The sequence below is a fragment of the Myotis daubentonii genome, chromosome 3 (genome assembly GCF_963259705.1).
Source record: "Myotis daubentonii chromosome 3, mMyoDau2.1, whole genome shotgun sequence".
Lineage (NCBI taxonomy): Eukaryota > Metazoa > Chordata > Mammalia > Chiroptera > Vespertilionidae > Myotis > Myotis daubentonii.
In genome coordinates this window covers 57,681,046-57,697,769 of record NC_081842.1, presented here as the reverse complement: position 1 = coordinate 57,697,769, position 16,724 = coordinate 57,681,046, and the positions used below count along the sequence as shown (strand labels likewise).

The 16,724-nt window shown below is 50.0% G+C and overlaps 1 protein-coding gene across 1 annotated transcript; it reads left to right on the top strand.

Annotated features, from left to right (window-relative positions):
- The first annotated feature begins 2,218 nt into the window (after positions 1-2,218).
- On the top strand, positions 2,219-4,237 carry LOC132229603 (zinc finger and SCAN domain-containing protein 5B-like). The gene has a single exon (XM_059686164.1). The coding sequence runs from the start codon at positions 2,219-2,221 to the stop codon at positions 4,235-4,237; it is 2,019 nt and encodes a 672-aa protein (XP_059542147.1).
- The last annotated feature ends 12,487 nt before the right edge of the window (positions 4,238-16,724 follow it).

The window sequence follows — 16,724 nt, the reverse complement described above, 5'->3', positions numbered from 1 at the left end:
CTGATCTGGGACCTGGGGGCTCAGAAGGTGTAGGGTAGGTGAGGGTGTGGGGTAGAGAGCATGTGGTTTGTGGGAAATCCAAGAAGGGGCCTAGACCTTCTTCCTGGTCTTTAGGAATGTGCTCCCTCAGAGGATCCTGTTAGCCATGCTCCAATTACTAGCAGCAGTTCTCAACCTGTGGGTCGCAACCCCTTTGGGGGTTGAAGGACCCTTTCACAGGGGTCCCCTAAATACATCCTGCAGGGGAGAAACCAAGATGGCGGCATAGGTAAACACCGGAAATTGCTGCCTCCCACAACAAATTCAAAAATACAACTAAAAGACAAAACAGACATTATCCAGAACCACAGGAAGGGTGGCTGAGTGGAAACTCTACAACTAGAAGGAAAGAGAAAAGCACACTGAGACTCAGAGGAGGCGCGGAAGTAAAGTGCAGAGGTACGGAGGCGCACACGGCAAGGGCTGGCAACTGAGGACACGGCTGTCTTTTTGAATTGGGAGGGAGCCACAAGCCCCCAACTGCTCTGTACTCCGGTTCCAGAGAAGAATGGTGAGGGAGAGCGAGATAGAAGCATCAATGATGAGTGAGAATCATGGGTCCGCCGCCTCCTGCACACCCCACACTGGGTATTGAACCTGCAACCTGGGCATGTGCCCTGATCGGGAATCCAATCATGACCTTCTAGTTCATAGGTCAATACTCAACCACTGAGCCAAGCTGCCTGGGCTTTTTTATTTTTTATTTATTCTTTTTACATAATTTTTTATTTATTGATTTTTTACAGAGAGGAAGTTGTTGGGGTCCAACCCCAGCAGGTCCAGGGGTTCCCCAAGGTGTGGACAGAGTTGGCAAAGAATGAATGACACAGAGACAGCGTTCAGTTGATCAGCAGCCTAGCCAGGATCTCTAGCCAAGTTCTATAGCCAGGTTCTGTGTTTTATTGTCTTGTTACATCTGTATTTATACCAGTTGATTTTAATCCTGTCAGTTTCTATTCCAAAGGTTAGGGCATTTCTTATCTCCATTCCAGGGAGTACAGATTATGTAGCTTAAGGGTGATTGTTGGTAGTTAAAGTGATTAACTACCCGCCTGGCATTTAGTTAGGGGGTTTTATTCCCTCCCTAACTTCAGGGAAAAATCTCTACCTGGGAAACAACCTTTCTTGGAGAGGTGACCTTGGTTAAAACACATAGTGCCAAGAAGGTGAGCAAACATATTAAGAACAGTACGCCATATACGCTACGCCCCTTGAAACATATGCTGTGTAGATGTTTCTTCCCTGCAGCGACTGTGTCAAGCAGCAAGGATGAACCGGCTTCTGGCAGGAAGTGAGAGGGAGAGGGATAGAAGTTAGAAACATCGATGAGAGAGAAACATCCATCAGCTGCCTCCTGCACACTCCCTACTGGGGATGTGCCTGCAACCAAGATACATGCCCTTGACCTGAATCGAACCTGGGACCCTTCAGTCCGCAGGGCAACGCTCTATCCACTGAGCCAAACCAAGTAAGGCTATTTATTCTTTTCAAATTGATTCTAGGGAGAGAAAAAGAGAGAGAGAGACAGAACCCAAAACCTGGGATGTGCCCAAATCGGGAACTGAACCCGAGACCCTCCGTGACCCCTCAGCACCCAGGCCTGGGCCAGGTCTGCATATCTGGGTCCCTCAAGCGCTTCAGACACGTGGGAAGCAGCTCATTGGCCAACATGCCTCATGTGGCCCCAGGCGTTTCTCTCCCGGAAACCATGTCTCATCGGATTATGAAAAATGGATCAACCCTGATCTCTAACCAATCACAGAGAGAGGCGGGAATAAGAAGTGATACCCGGAGTGGGTATATAAACACGCGGCTGTCAGTGCCTGGCACAGCGTTCGTCAGTCCGGGCTGCAGGAGCTACTGGTGCGGAGGTTGCAGAGGCGAACTGTGAACCTGTTACTGAGTCCGAGCCCTACTGTCACTCTCCATCAGGAGCTGACTTCAGGCTGGGTTTACTCCAATCCCTTTGGAGACGTTCCCAGGGAATATGGCTACAGACCAGGTATTTTCCGATGGTCATGGGCACCCCCAGGGCAACCTGGGCTGGGTGCTGCCACCTGCCAGACAACCTCAGGGACACCTCACTGAAGGACAGCACTGGGACTCTGAGAGGTGGCACGTGCTATTCAGAGCCTTCCAACACTCAGAGGACGCGGACCCCCTCCATAGCGTGCACACAATGTCTGTGCTCCTCCATCGCTGGCTCAGGCCAGATGTGCTCACCAAGAAGGAGATCTTGGATAAGCTTCTGCTGGAGAAGTTCATGATCTGCATGCCCCTGGAGCTGCAGGTCTTGGTGAAGGAGAGGTGTGTGCAGAGCTGTGAGGAACTGAAGGTCTTGCTGAGAAAAAAGGAGAAACCTAGGAAATGGAAGGTCGTCAGCTTCCAAGGGCAGAAGTACCTTCAGGAGAATTCCCTTGTCCAGATGGCCGACGAGGAAGTTGGTGACACAGATCACATGTTGGACTTATCCGTGAAGTCCCGATCCCCCATAAGTCAGACGGGGGTACATCCTGAGAACAGCCAGGAGGTCAATGGAGAGCTGGGAAACCAGCCAGGAACCAGTGACGTGCTGTGGGGACAGAACTGTGGACCTGATACCGAGTCAGTCCCTTCTGTTGCTCTCCATCAGGAGCTCACGTTTCCAGTGAATATGGCTGCAGACCAAGCATTTTCTGATGGTCGTGGGCTCCCCCAGGGCAACCTGGGCTGGGAGCTGCTACCAGCTGGAACGCCCCAGGGAATCCTCACTGAAGAACAGCACTGGGACTCTGAGAAGGGACACGTGCTATTCAGAGCCTTCCAACACTCAGAGGACGCGGACCCCCTCCACAGCGTGCACACAATGTCTGTGCTCCTCCATCGCTGGCTGAGGCCCGATGTGCTCAACAAGCAGCAGATCTTGGATAAGCTTCTGCTGGAGACGTTTATGACCATCATGCCCCTGGAGCTGCAGGTCTTGGTGAAGGAGAGGCGAGTGCAGAGCTGCGAGGAACTGAAGGTCTTGCTGAGAACTAAGGAGAAACCTAGGAAATGGAAGGACAACACCTTGCAAGAGCAGAAGTATCTCCTGGAGAATTCCGATGTCCAGATGGCCAATGAGGAAGTTGGTGACACAGATCACATGTTGGACTTATCCGTGAAGTCCCGATCCCCCATAAGTCAGATGGGGGTACATCCTGAGAACAGCCAGGAGGTCAATGAAGAGCCGGGAAACCAGCCAGGAACCAGTGAAGTGCTGTGGGGACAGGGGCAGAAAGTCTTCCTGCCGGAGGCAATTTCCACGAAAAATGATCTTGAGGGTGTGAGGCCCATGGAGAATTTGGTGAAGTTGGAGAAGGATGTGATGGAAGACAGGGAAGAGGCAGTAGTACTCACATCTTCAGAGCCTCCACTTCCCAGCAGTCCTGGAGATTCGGTGAAGACAGAGGGGAAGCAGAACCCGCTGGAAGGAATCGGTCTGGAGCGTGTGGATGCTGGTGACGTACCTCCCACCCAAGTTCCAGAGATACAGGCTTTGAGTCAGTGTCCAAAAAGAAGAGGTTCTGGGAATCCAGGAGGTGCCCCCAAGAGAAAAAGGGGCAACACTCCCACCCCCCAAGAGGAGCCTCAAGAAGGAGCCGTGTCATTGGACAGAGGAGAAGTCACCAGACAGCACCGGTGCCATTCAGTGGGTGCATCAAGCACCGTGGAGCCAACTGGTCACCCTGTTTGCAAAGTATCCAGGAGAAAGATACCGTACAAGTGTCAAGACTGTAGCAAAATGTTCAGCTACAAATCACAGTTAGACCTTCACCTACGGACACACACAGGAGAGAGACCCTTCCAGTGCCTTGACTGTCCCAAGAGGTTCATTCAGGCCTCGGACCTCCACGTCCACCAGCGGATCCACACAGGTCAGAAGCCATTCTGCTGTAAAGTCTGCGAGAAGAGGTTCACTCACAAGTCCACGCTGCGTAACCACCAGCGGGTCCATACCCAGGAGAAGCCTTACCAGTGCGCTGTCTGCCAGAAAAAGTTCAGCCACCACGGGAACCTCAACGTCCACATGCGCACCCACTCGGGCCTGAGACCCTACCCGTGTCCCCATTGCCACCTGGCCTTCCGCCAGCTGGGGACCTTTAAACGCCACCAAAGGACACATGTCAACGAGGTGCCCCAGGGGCCCCAGGTCCATTCTGACCAAGAAGGACATTGACGGGTCTCTCTCCTGCGTGTGTCCTCTGGGGAAGGTCTGAGATTTGTAATGGAACCTTTTGCTGCTAAAATGGTCTATGAGCACTTAGACAGAGGGGGTTCTATGAATTAGAATTGGGGTCCTTGAGTAATTACTCATGTTCCTTATTGGCCCCATATTCTGTTAGTCTTGCTATTTGTTTCAATAAATATTTCACGATTTTTTTAAAAATATTTTATTGATTTTTTACAGAGAGGAAGGGAGAGAGATAGAGAGTTAGAAACATCGATGAGAGGGAAACATCGATCAGCTGCCACCTGCACATCTCCCACTGGGGATGTGCCCGCAACTCAGGTACATGCCCTTGACCGGAATCGAACCTGGGACCTTTCAGTCCGCAGGCTGACGCTCTATCCACTGAGCCAAACCGGTTTTGGCTTTCACGATTTTTTTAAATTAAATCTTTATTGTTCAGATTATTACATTTGTTCCTCTTTTTTCCCCCCATAACTCCCCTCCTCCCAGTTCCCGCCCCACCCTCCGCCCTCACTCCCCACCCAGTGTCCTCATCCATAGGTGCACGATATTTGTCCAGTCTCTTCCCGCATCTCCCACACCCCTTTCCCCGCCAAGAATACTCAGTCCATTCCCTTTCTATGTCCCTGATTCTATTATAATCACCAGATTATTTATTCACTTGATTCTTAGATTCACTTGTTGATAGATGCATGTTTGTTGTTCATAATTTGTATCTTTACCTTTTTCTTCTTCTTCCTCTTCTTAAAGGGTACCATTCAGCATTTCATATAATACTGGTTTGGTGGTGATGAACTCCTTTAGCTTTTCCTTATCTGTGAAGCTCTTTATCTGACCTTCAGTTCTGAATGATAGCTTTTCTGGATAAAGTAATCTTGGTTGTAGGTTCTTGGTATTCATCACTTTGAATATTTCTTGCCACTCCCTTCTGGCTTGCAAAGTTTCTGTTGAGAAATCAGCTGACAGTCGTATGGGTATTCCCTTGTAGGTAGCTGAGTTTCTTTCTCTTGCTGCTTTTAAGATTCTCTCTTTGTCTTTTGCTCTTGGCATTTTAATTATGATGTGTCTTGGTGTGGTCCTCTTTGGATTCCTTTTGTTTGGGGTTCTCTGCACTTCCTGGACCTGTAAGTCTATTTCTTTCACCAGGTGGGGGAAGTTTTCTGTCATTATTTCTTCAAATAGGTTTTCAATATCTTGCTCTCTCTCATCTTCTGGCACCCCTATAATTCTGATGTTGGTACGCTTGAAGCTGTCCCAGAGGCTCCTTACACTATCTTCGTATTTTTGGATTCTTTTTTCATTTTGCTTTTCTGGTTGGGTGTTTTTTGCTTCTTCGCATTTCAAATCTTTGCCTTGATTCTTGCGCTCCTCTGGTCTGCTGTTGGGAGTCTGTATAGTATTCGTTATTTCAGTCCGTGTATGCTTAATTTCTAGTTGGTTCTTTATCATAACATCGAGGGTCTCATTAGATTTCTTGAGGATCTCACTACATTTATCGGCGGCTTCTAGACAGTTCTTAAGAGACCTTAAAAGTGTGGTTCTGGCCGAAGCCGGTTTGGCTCAGTGGATAGAGCATCGGCCTGCGGACTGAAAGGTCCCAGGTTCGATTCCGGTCAAGGGCATGTACCTGGGTTGCGGGCGCATCTCCCAGTGGGAGGTGTGCAGGAGGCAGCTGGTCGATGTTTCTAGCTCATCGATGTTTCTAACTCTCTGTCTCTCTCCCTTCCTCTCTGTAAAAAATCAATAAAAATATATTTAAAAAAAAAAAGTGTGGTTCTGAACTCAATATCCTCCATTGACAGTTTTGTCCTGTTTCTTTGTCTCTGCATTTTTTATGCTTTCTTGGTGCACCCCCTAGTGGTCTTTGTGCGCAGTCTTGTTGTAGTTAAGCCTTGATTGTTGTCGGCAATACCGGGAGTGATTTGACCTCCAGGCTAACTGGCTATGAGAGTCCGCTGTGTCTGCAGTGGGAGAGCTTCTGTGCTGGATCTCTAGGGCGGTGCTAATCTAGCGTTTGCCTGAGGCTATCCAGCAAATGGCTCTGCGCAGGGCTTGGGTGGGGCGGGTCCCCAGGGGCCTACAGGGCGGGCCGGAGTGAGCAGTTATGGCTGCTCTCAGTTCTGTCCCTAGGGGCTCTGCCTCACAGAGTCCCAGCAACCGCTGCAAACCTCGGAGAGAAAGCTGCCTTCGAGTTCCAACCGAAGCCAGACAGTCCCGCTTCTCCCCTATGAGTCTGGGTCCCTAGAGACTCGCCCGGATCTGGAGCTCAGAGTCTGAAACTCCCTCCCTATTGAAAACAACCACCATGCCCTCCGCCGCCAGCCTGCTCGCGTGCACTCCGCACCTGAGTATTTCACTTCAGCACTGGGCCTCCTCTGAGTCTGGGTATGATATTCTCTTTCCTCCTAGTTGTAGAATTTCCACTCAGCCAGCCTTCCTGTGGTTCTGGATGATGTCCGTTCCATCTTTTAGTTGTTTTTTGAAGTGGTTGTTCGAGGCAGCAATCTCCGGCGTTAACCTATGCCGCCATCTTGGTTTCTCCCCTCAATATTTCACGATTCACCCCTTAAAAAAAAATACATCCTGCATATCAGATATTTACATTATGATTCATAACAGTAGCAAAACTACAGTTATGAAGTAGCAACGAAAATATTTGTATGGTTGGGGGTCACCACAACATGAGGAACTGTATTAAAGGGTCGCAGCATTAGGAAGGTTGAGAACCACTGATTGAGGGTGATGTTAACAATCCCAAGGAAGCTGGTCCCATGAAGATCTCCAGGTCCCCGAGGCCCAGAGGCTGAATGAATCCAAGCCCAGAGGACGTCACCGTTTCTCATTCCAATCGAATCTTTCTTGCTATCACATGGTCTGCACTCCAAATGCATTCCAAAAGCAACAAATAAGTAAATAACACAAAAAAGATGGGCAGCTCTGCAGCCCTCTGTGGAAATGTTTGCAAAAATGTGATGACCATTTTTGTTCAAAGATGTAGAGATTGGTGAAACATGTTTGTCTAACGTCCTCTGCCAATTTCTGGTTGAGTCTTTCGGCATGTCCAAGTGCCAGATAGCATAAAGGAGGACACACAAAACACATTGCTCCCCAATGACACTGGAACATACTTTTAAAAAGTACAACTGCATGCCCTCGCTGGTTTGGCTCAGTGGATAGAGCGTTGGCCTGCGGACTGAAGGGTCCCGGGTTCAATTCCTGTCAAGGGCACATGCTCAGGTTGCAGGCTCAACCCCCAGTGGGGGGCGTGTAGGAGGCAACTGATCAATGAGTCTCTCTCTCATCACTGATGTTTCTATCTTTCTCTCCCTCTCCCTTCCTCTCTGAAATCAATAATAAAAAAAAAAAAATTAAAAAAAGTACAACTGCAAGCACCCCAACGCCATCGTTTGTTTCATGAGTTCCAACAGCGTTGGCTGTGAGCTTCAGGACGGGAAAAGCGTGGGCTGCGGTCCTGGCTGGGGCAGGTCACCTCCCTTCTCCAGATTTTCTCATCCATAAAGTGTCAGACTTAGATCTGATCACTGGGTTTCACATTGGGTTCCCCGAAGCTCTTGGGGGTGCCCTGGGAGGGCTCCCACCCCTACATCAATCAGAGGTGCTCCCCTTTTGTTGGTCTCACATTTTAGACTTCCAATTCTGATTTTTTTTGGATTTTCCTGCTTAGAAAAAAAAAAAAAGACTTGAAAGCTACTTTCTTAGATCATCTCTAAGCTCCTGTCTAGCTTCTGATAGTGCTGATCTGTGTTCAAGAGCAGAAGGAAAGGGGGCCTAAAAATGGCATAGAAAGCATAGAGGTCGGATTCAAAGAACATCCCTAAAGCAAAGAACATCCCCTTGCTGTCGCGAAGAGGAGAGTGGGGAGCTGCTGTTTGTGGGGATCCTTGAGAAGAGCTGCAGGAATCTCGGATGCAGGGAGCTGCTGCCCTACCCAGGCCGGGGCAGGCAGGATGGAGGGAGGGCTCCAACCCTGTGAAATTCCTGTGTGGGCCGAGCAATTCCTAGATGGGGAAAGGCCCTGCGGACCACAAGCCAAAGTTTGTTCTCTGCGTTTCTTTCCTTCTACCTGCACTTACTCCTCCCAGCTTTCCAACCCGAGTTACACATTCAACAGATACTCATGAGAGCCGACCGCGTGCACAACACCGTGCACGGGCATTCCAGAGGGCGAGGCAGGACCTGACTCCAAACCCCGGTCATCCAGGGACACCGGCTCCCGAGGAGAACTGCAATTGTGGCGGACAGGGACCCAGGGCTACTCGGGTGGGCTTCCTTGGGAGAAAACCTAAGAGGTGAGAATTAACCAGGTGGAGCGGGATAAGACCCCAGGTGAGGACCCCCTCCCAGGGAGGCCTGAGGCCTGCACCAGCCGTTTGCCCGCAGCCTGCTCTGTGGCGTGTTGGTTACCCCAAATATTGTGCCTCTTCGGCTGGGGATGGAGTTGATGGCACTGAATCCCACCCACCCTCAGCCCCTGATCTCCCTGATCTCCCAAAGCCCCGGGAGGAAAAAGCTGGCACAAGGCACCAGGTGGGCCTGGATGTGAGCGCACAGGGGCTTGTCCATCCCTGCCTGTCTGTGGGTCTGCGCTCAGCACCCAGCAGAGGGTCTGGCCTCGAAGAGATGCTCGTCAGGGTCTGTGGAGCGAATGACAGGGGAGGAGGTGCTGTAATGCGGCGGCTGAGAGCATGGGCTCCAAACACAGCAAACCTGGTCTCACATCCCGGCTCTGAGCTTCCCAGCCGCAGGTCTTGGGCAAGTTCTGTGGAACAATTCTATGGAGCAGCGACAGCACCGACTTCAGTGGGACCAGACGTGGAGGTGCTGTCGTGGAAGGTACTCGGGTGTGTGGTCTGCAGGGGCCTGGGGTGTGGTGCCAGGGCAGGGGTGCGAGAGAGAATGGATCCCATCTCCAGGTGCCCAGAAGCTTCCCTCAAAGGGGCTGCTGGTTGTGGTTTTGTTTTGTTTTTTAAATATATTTTATTAATTTTTTACAGAGAGGAAGGGAGACAGATAGAGAGTTAGAAACATCAACGAGAGAGAAACATCGATCAGCTGCCTCCTGCACACTCCCACTGGGGATGTGCCTGCAACCCAGGTACATGCCCTTGACCGGAATCGAACCTGGGACCCTTCAGTCCACAGGCCAACTCTCCATCCACTGAGCCAAACCGGTCAGGGTTGCTGGTTGTGCTTTAACGTCACTGAGGAGAGAGACCGAGGAAATGGTTGGACGATATGAGAAGAAGGAATAGGCCAGATGAGAGAAGAACTTCCACAGAGGGAATGGGCCCAAAGGGTCACTGGACCCCATGGAGGTCTGGCAGGGGCCCTGTGGACATCTTCTCCTGGAAATGTTGGGGTCACCGCTTCGCTGACATCCTGGCCTTTCTCTCTGTGGCTCCCGCCTCCTACCATGCCCCGACCCGCGGGACAACAACGGGGGGAACGAAGAGACACCCTAGGAGAATGAAACAAACAAGGGACACGAAAGAATGGAGGCAAGACAGTGCTCTGATCAAGCCTCCAAATTTTATTCTCACAGAGGCAGGATATATACTGTTTTAGGGACGGGGGCGGGGGGGGTGGGTAAAGGGGTCTATGGGCAGTAACCTATTACTAGAGATTTATTAGGCTCCTGATGGCTGTGCTTATCAGCGGAGATGTGTGCTTTAGCGGCTGTGTGAGGGTAGTTTATCTGTAACTGCTGGCCAATTTGCAAGACACAGGTGGTTTCTGGTAATTAGGAGTTTCCAGAAACTTATAGTTCTTAAGATGGCTTTGTCTAAGCCAATATCTTTAATGGCTCCCAACACTACCACTTGGCTGCCTGGCTGGAGGCTGAGCCTGCCGGCACCTCCACACTGCTCCACCCCGCAGACACTGGGTGCTGAGACAGAAGGCACGAGAGGACGTGAGGAGGTGGGGAGTGGGGGGAGGGGTGGGTGTGAAGCCACTGTCTGGAGCCTGTGGTGGGGGCCGTGGGGGCAGGATGGACTCGCTTGGAATAAACTCAGATGCCCAGCATTATCCCAGCCCTGCCCCACTTTGAAGCCAGATGACCCATCCCCCAGCCCAGGTGAGTGGGGGACGTGCAGTGTGTGTCACATGGGCAGTAGCGGGGCTGCTGTCTGTGTATGAGCTCATGAGACCCTTTAGGCCAGACGGCGAGGGCTCAGGACAGGACAGTTACGCCCCACCGGCCGGCTGTGGCCAGGGCGCTCACCTGCATTGTGGAGGTGGGGCCAGGTCCTCCCTAGCTTTTCTAACTGCAATAGTAGAGGCGAGCAATGGGCCTTTCAGAACGTCTCTGTGTTTGGCTTTGGGTAGTGGAGACTTAGCAAACGGAGTTCAGCAGTGTAATCAAATGAAGCTAATAACAAAATTAATCTGCCACATAATTATAAACACACTGCTATTATGCCACATTGTAATTAGCCATAAATAGTAAACAGGCCACAGAAGCAGGGGTAACTGGTGTGCCCTCTGCACAGTCATGCCAGTGGGTACTGCAGCTCTCCAGGGTCCGGGCTGAGAGTTTACCTGAGGCCAGACCACCCATCATGCTCACACTCCCCTGCTGTGCCTCCTTGCCCAGGGACTTGCTTCCTTGTTCCCATCACCCCAGGACCCACCTGTGTCCCCACCAAGCAAGGGAACTTGGGCAGTACATCTAGTCGCTCCTTTGTTCCTGCGCTGGCCTCCAGGTTGCTGTCCTCCTTTAAGTTATTGACAAATATCTGTGCGTGACCCCACATGGCAGGCTCTGTACTGGCTGCTGGACAGACAAGGGTGAAGGGTCCAGCCAAATGGTCAGGAGGAAATGGTGAGACATTGGGCTTATCAGGAGGAGTTCTGTTTGCTCTCTGATGTCTGTACACACATATTATTGCTCGTGACCAAGATATTTTTGTATGACTCAAAAATGGTTATTTGTTTTTTTTCAAAGAGACATGAATAAGATCCAGTTTTTTAATCTAAAGGAGCCAATGGGCTGGCAGAGGGAACCAGACTCCTCCTGCTCACCACCAGGCCCTGGGAAAAGCTGGAGGGGTGTACAGAGGCCATGGGAGAAAGGGTGCAGGCAATGGCTTTTGTTGGGATGAGGGAAAGGGACTGGGGCACAGCTCAGAGTAGGATTCATCGAGCGGCATCTGGAAGGATGAAGAGTGACGACAGGGCTAATGTGCACTGAGCGCTTCCGACGTGCCAGCTGCTCCGCGTGCTGTGGATGGAGTAATGTGTGTCGCCATAGCTTTGCCATCCCCCCATTTCACAGAGGAGGAAACTGAGTGTAGTGGATTGAATGATGTCCCTGGACAGATAGGTGCAGGGCCTAACCCCTGGACCTGTGAAGGTAGCCTTATTTGGAGACAAGGTCTACAAACATAATTAAGGATCATAATTATTTTAATATCTTAAAATGAGATTATGGAGAAAACCAAGATGGCGGCGTAGGTAAACGCCTGTACTCACCACCTCCCACAACTGCCGGGAGCCGGTCCATGCTTGCTGTTTCAAGGGACCTGGCATATATGGCATACTGTTCTTAATATGTTTGCTCACCTTCTTGGCACTATGTGTTTTAACCAAGGTCTCCTCTCTGAGAAAGGTTGTTTCCCCAGGTAGGGATTTTCCCCTGAAGTTAGGGAGGGAATAAAACCCCTCAACTAAGTGCCAGGCGGGTAATTAATCACTTTAACTACGAACAATCATGCTTAAGCTACATAATCTTTACTCCCTGGAATGGAGATAAGAAACGCCCTAACCTTTGTAATAGAGATTGATAGGATTGAATCAACTGGTATAAATACAGATGTAACAAGACAGCAAGAGACAGAACTCAGAATCTAGAGACAGAAGACAGAATTTAGAACACAGAACTTAGGAGACAGAACTCAGAACACAGAACCTACAAAGAACGTTCTCTAGAGACAGAAGAACTTTGCTGGAGAGAACATGGCAAAAGATCCTGGACTGAACTTGACTACAGAAATATGGCAAGAGAACCTGACTAGAACCTGGTGACCGAACCTGGCTGGAGATCTCAGACAGAACCTGGCTGGAGAACCTAGCGAGGGAACATGGCCACAGAACCTGGCTGGAGATCCGAAGCAGAACCTCTCTGGAGATCGAGACCAGAACTTGGCTGGAGATCCTGGCTGGAGATCCTGGCTAGGCTGCTGATCAACTGAACACTGTCTCCGTGTCCTTCCTTCTTCGCCAACTCCGTCCACACCTTTGGGGATCCCTGGACCTGCTGGGGCTGGACCCCGGCACACAACCACATCAAAATTACAAGTAAAATACAGAACAACCATCACCCAGAACCACCTGAAAGCTGGCTGAGTGGAAGTCCTACAACGGGAGAAGGGAAGAAGGAAGCACACTGAGATTGGTAGGAGGAACTGAGGCACAGAACAGGCTGGTCTGACACCTGTGTGTGGTGTTTTGTCAATCGGGAGGGATACTGTGGCTGTGGAGGCCTCCTGTGAGGAGCAAGGGGACCCAACCCCACACCAGACCCCCCAGCCCAGGGTTCCAGAGCTGGGAAGAGAAGTCCGGTAACTCTGTGGCTGAGTGACCTGGAGGCTGCTGGAGTCCCAGGTGTTCCTCCTAAAAGGGCCGGCATGCGGACTTACCCAGACTTGATCCCTCTGGGCTCCAATGCTGGGGTGGCGGTTTGATAGGAATCTGGGACATTCGGAGAGGAACTGGATTATTTGGCATCAGGGTAATAACTCGGAGGTGGCTTTCTCCAAGACCAGGGTGCTCACAGGAGTCACTGTTCCTGTGCTGGGACCTCCCCAGTTGCAGAGTTGACTGGCAGCCACATCTGAGTTTCCATCAGCCTGGCTCACGCTGTTCATTCCACCCTGGTGACTCCCCAAGACCCTGTTCCATCCAATTTGCTGCCCCACTCAAGCTGATGCAACAGCTTTTCCATATGAATGGCCTGTCCTGGCTCAGGCTTCAGATTTTCCAAAAATCTCTCAAACAAACAGCAGCTGGCATCAGCAAGACCCAGCACTAGCAGCAGCCTGCCTTGCTTCACAGTTTGACTTCACCTGGGCATTTCCAAGCCCAGCACAAGTAGCAGTCATCTTCAGATTGTTCTGTAGCTGCTGCCAGGTGGCCCTAGGCAGTGGCTGACTTTGCACCTCCCAGAAGGCCCCTGAGGCAGTGCACCCAGTGGGCAGCTTCAGACCATACCAGATCACAACTCTACACATCCACAAGTAACACACTCAAGGGACAGACTCAGTGAACACCAAAGCCCCAACTGAAGCAAGTCCTGCTCCATAAGGGTGTCTCCTGCACAGCAGCTCTCCCACTGCAGACACAGCTGGTTCTCAGAGCCAATTGGCCTGGAGGTCAACACCTCCCAGTGACACTGACAGCAATCAAGGCTCAACTACAACAAGACTGTGCACACAGCCCACATAGAGGCACACCTAGAGTGCCCAGCTCAGGTTACTGGGGAGGCTGAGCCATTGGGCCCTTGAGGACACCTCGTACACAAGGCCACTCTCCCAATTCCAGGAGATATAGAAGCTACCTAATACATAGAAACAAACAGAGGGAAGCAGTCAAAATGTGGAGATGAAGAAACATGTCACAAATGAAAGAACAGAAGAAATCTCCAGAGAAAGAACTAAATGAAATGGAAGCAAGGCAACTACTAGATACAGAGTTTAAAACAATGGTTCTAAAGTTGCTCAAGGATACTAATGAGAACTTCAAGTCACTTAGTGAGACTTTCAAGGATCTTAGTGAAATTTCAAGAATCTTAGTGAGAACATCAAAGACATAAAAAAAGGACCAGTCAGAAATTAAGCATAATCTAAGTGAAATAAAGAATAATTTATAGGGATTCAACAGTAGAATAGAGGATTCCAAGAATCAAATCAACTACTTGGGATACAAAGAATCAAAAAACAACCAATCAGAAGAGCAAAAAGAGAAAAGAATCCAAAAATATGAAGATAGTATAAGGATCCTCTGGGACAACTTCAAGTGTACCAACATCTGAATTATGGGGGTTCCAGAAGAAGAGAGAGAGCAAGATATTGAAAACCTATTTGAAGAAACAATGACAGAAAACTTCCCCTACCTGGTGAAAGAAATAGACTTACAAGTCCAGGAAGCCCAGAGAGTCCCAAACAAGAGCAACCCAAAGAGGCCCTCACCAAGACACATCATAATTAAAATGCCAAGAGCAAAAGACAAAGAGAGAATCTTAAAAGCAGCAAGAGAAAGAAACCCAGTTACCTACAAGGGAATACCCATACGATTGTCAGCTGATTTCTCAACAGAAACTTTGTAGGCCAGAAGGAAGTGGCAAGAAATACTAAAAGTGATGAATAGCAAAGACCTACAACCAAGATTATTCTACCCAGCAAAGCTATTATTTAGAATTGGAGGTCAGATAAAAAGCTTCACAGACAAGAAAAGGCTTAAGGAATTCACCACCACCAAACCAGTATTACATGAAATGTTGAAGGGTATTCTTTAAGAAGAGGAAGAAGAAGAAATAAAAGGTAAAAAAATATAACAATGAAATGGCAATAAATACGTATCTATCAACCACTGAATCTAAAAATCAAAATAAATGAACAAGAAATCTAATGAAGAAATAAGCTGATGAATAAAATAGAATCAGAGGCATGGAAACATGGAACAAACTGATAAATCTCAGAAGGAAGGGAAAGGGGGATGGTGTGGGAAGAGATAAACCAAAGATCTTATATGCATGCTAGAGGTGTGGTGCACAAAAATTTGTGCACTCAGGCCCTGACTGGTTTGGCTCAGTGGATAGAGCATTGGGCCTGCGGACTGAAGGGTCCCGGGTTTGATTCCAGTCAAGGGCATATACCTTGGTTGTGGGTATACCCCCAGTGGGAGGTATACAGGAGGCAGCTGGTCGATGTTTCTAGCTCTCTATCCCTTTCCCTTCCTCTTTGTAAAAAAAATCAATAAAATATATTTTTTAAAAAATTGTGCACTCAGGAGGGTCCCTCAGCCTGGCCTGAGCCCTCTCGCAGACCAGGAGCCCTGGGGGAATGTCCAACTGACAACTCAGGGAGTGAGCCTATGCCTCAGTCTGGCCTGCCTCTGCAGGAGGGGATCCTTGGTCGATGGAGGTGGGGGGTGGGGGGAATGACCCCGCCTCCCATCGCCCCAGTGAGCCTATTGGGAAATGGTGCCGACCACTAAGGAGCCAGCCCTGTCCCACCAATCACCACTCCACCACTGCCCCCATCACCATCCCTTCCCTCTGCCTGCCTTCACCTGCCTTGGCTGGCCTGGCACCGCCCACTGGCCGGCCCTGCCCTCCCACCGACTTGTTGGTCCACATTTGGTCGATTTGCATATTATATAGGATATGTGTTACCTATGGACACAGACAACAGAGTGGTGAAGGCCTGGGGCGGGACAGGAACCAGATGAAGGGCAATGGGGGGATGAAGGGGGACATCTGTAATACTCTCCACAAAAAGGGGGAAATGAGATTACGATCTCACCCTGAGATGAGATCATTTGGGATGTAGGGTGGGCTGTAAATCCAATGACAGGTGTTCATGTGAGCGGAAGGAAAGAAGGGGATCTGAGATGCAAAGAACCATGGAAGTGGCCACGGGAAGACAGAGCAGGCACTGGAGCAATGTTGGCATAACCAAGGAGACCTGGAGCCACCAGAAGCAGGAAGGGATGAGCATGGCTCCTCTAGTGCCTCAGGGAAGCAGGCCCCTTGCGCTGTTTGAATCTAGCCTACGAGATAACAAGCTCTCCTCTGGAGAACCACTGGCTTGGGTCACTAGGAGTGACCTTCCCTTCTTCTGCCCCAACCCCGAAGCCCTCATCCACATGGAGAAAGGGGGCGGCTACCGGTTCACCAGGACCAGCTTGGCTTGGAGAGTGAGCGGGACTTGTGGTCCCTGTGTGGGGACTCCTGCAGGCAGGTGGAGCCCCTAAGTAACACAAAATGACAAAGCAGAACATCAGGAGCTAGCGAGTGGCAGGGGGAGAGAGTCATAGCAGGGACTCTGTGACGTGGTTTGCTGGGGGCTAATTCCAGCAAAGTTCATCAAAAGGTTGGTGAGCCTTGAGGCTTCAGCAGGGCTGAAGATACATATTATTGGCTGCTGGAATATCTGAAAGCATTTCCCCAAACCTAAAGATTTGCATATATTATTGTCTGCTGCCTGACAGGGGAAGGCAGTTCCCCCAACCTGACAATGCCTACTGTATACCAAACCTTACCTTTGATAGGTATATCTGCTTTGCTTTAAGGCAATTTGTGTTAATAAAAAGCTAGGGGTCCAGAGATTCAGAGAACTTGGTTACTGAAGCTAGGTCTCCTCTGGCTCCCCAAAATGCCTTCCAAATTTATATTTCATGTCTAGTCTCTTTATAAATTTACTCGCAGCCCTTCTCCGGATTCCTGAACCCT

Bases quoted from the DNA above. Each gene is read 5' to 3' on its own strand.
- LOC132229603 (XM_059686164.1), top strand. From the start codon at position 2,219: ATGTCTGTGCTCCTCCATCGCTGGCTCAGGCCAGATGTGCTCACCAAG.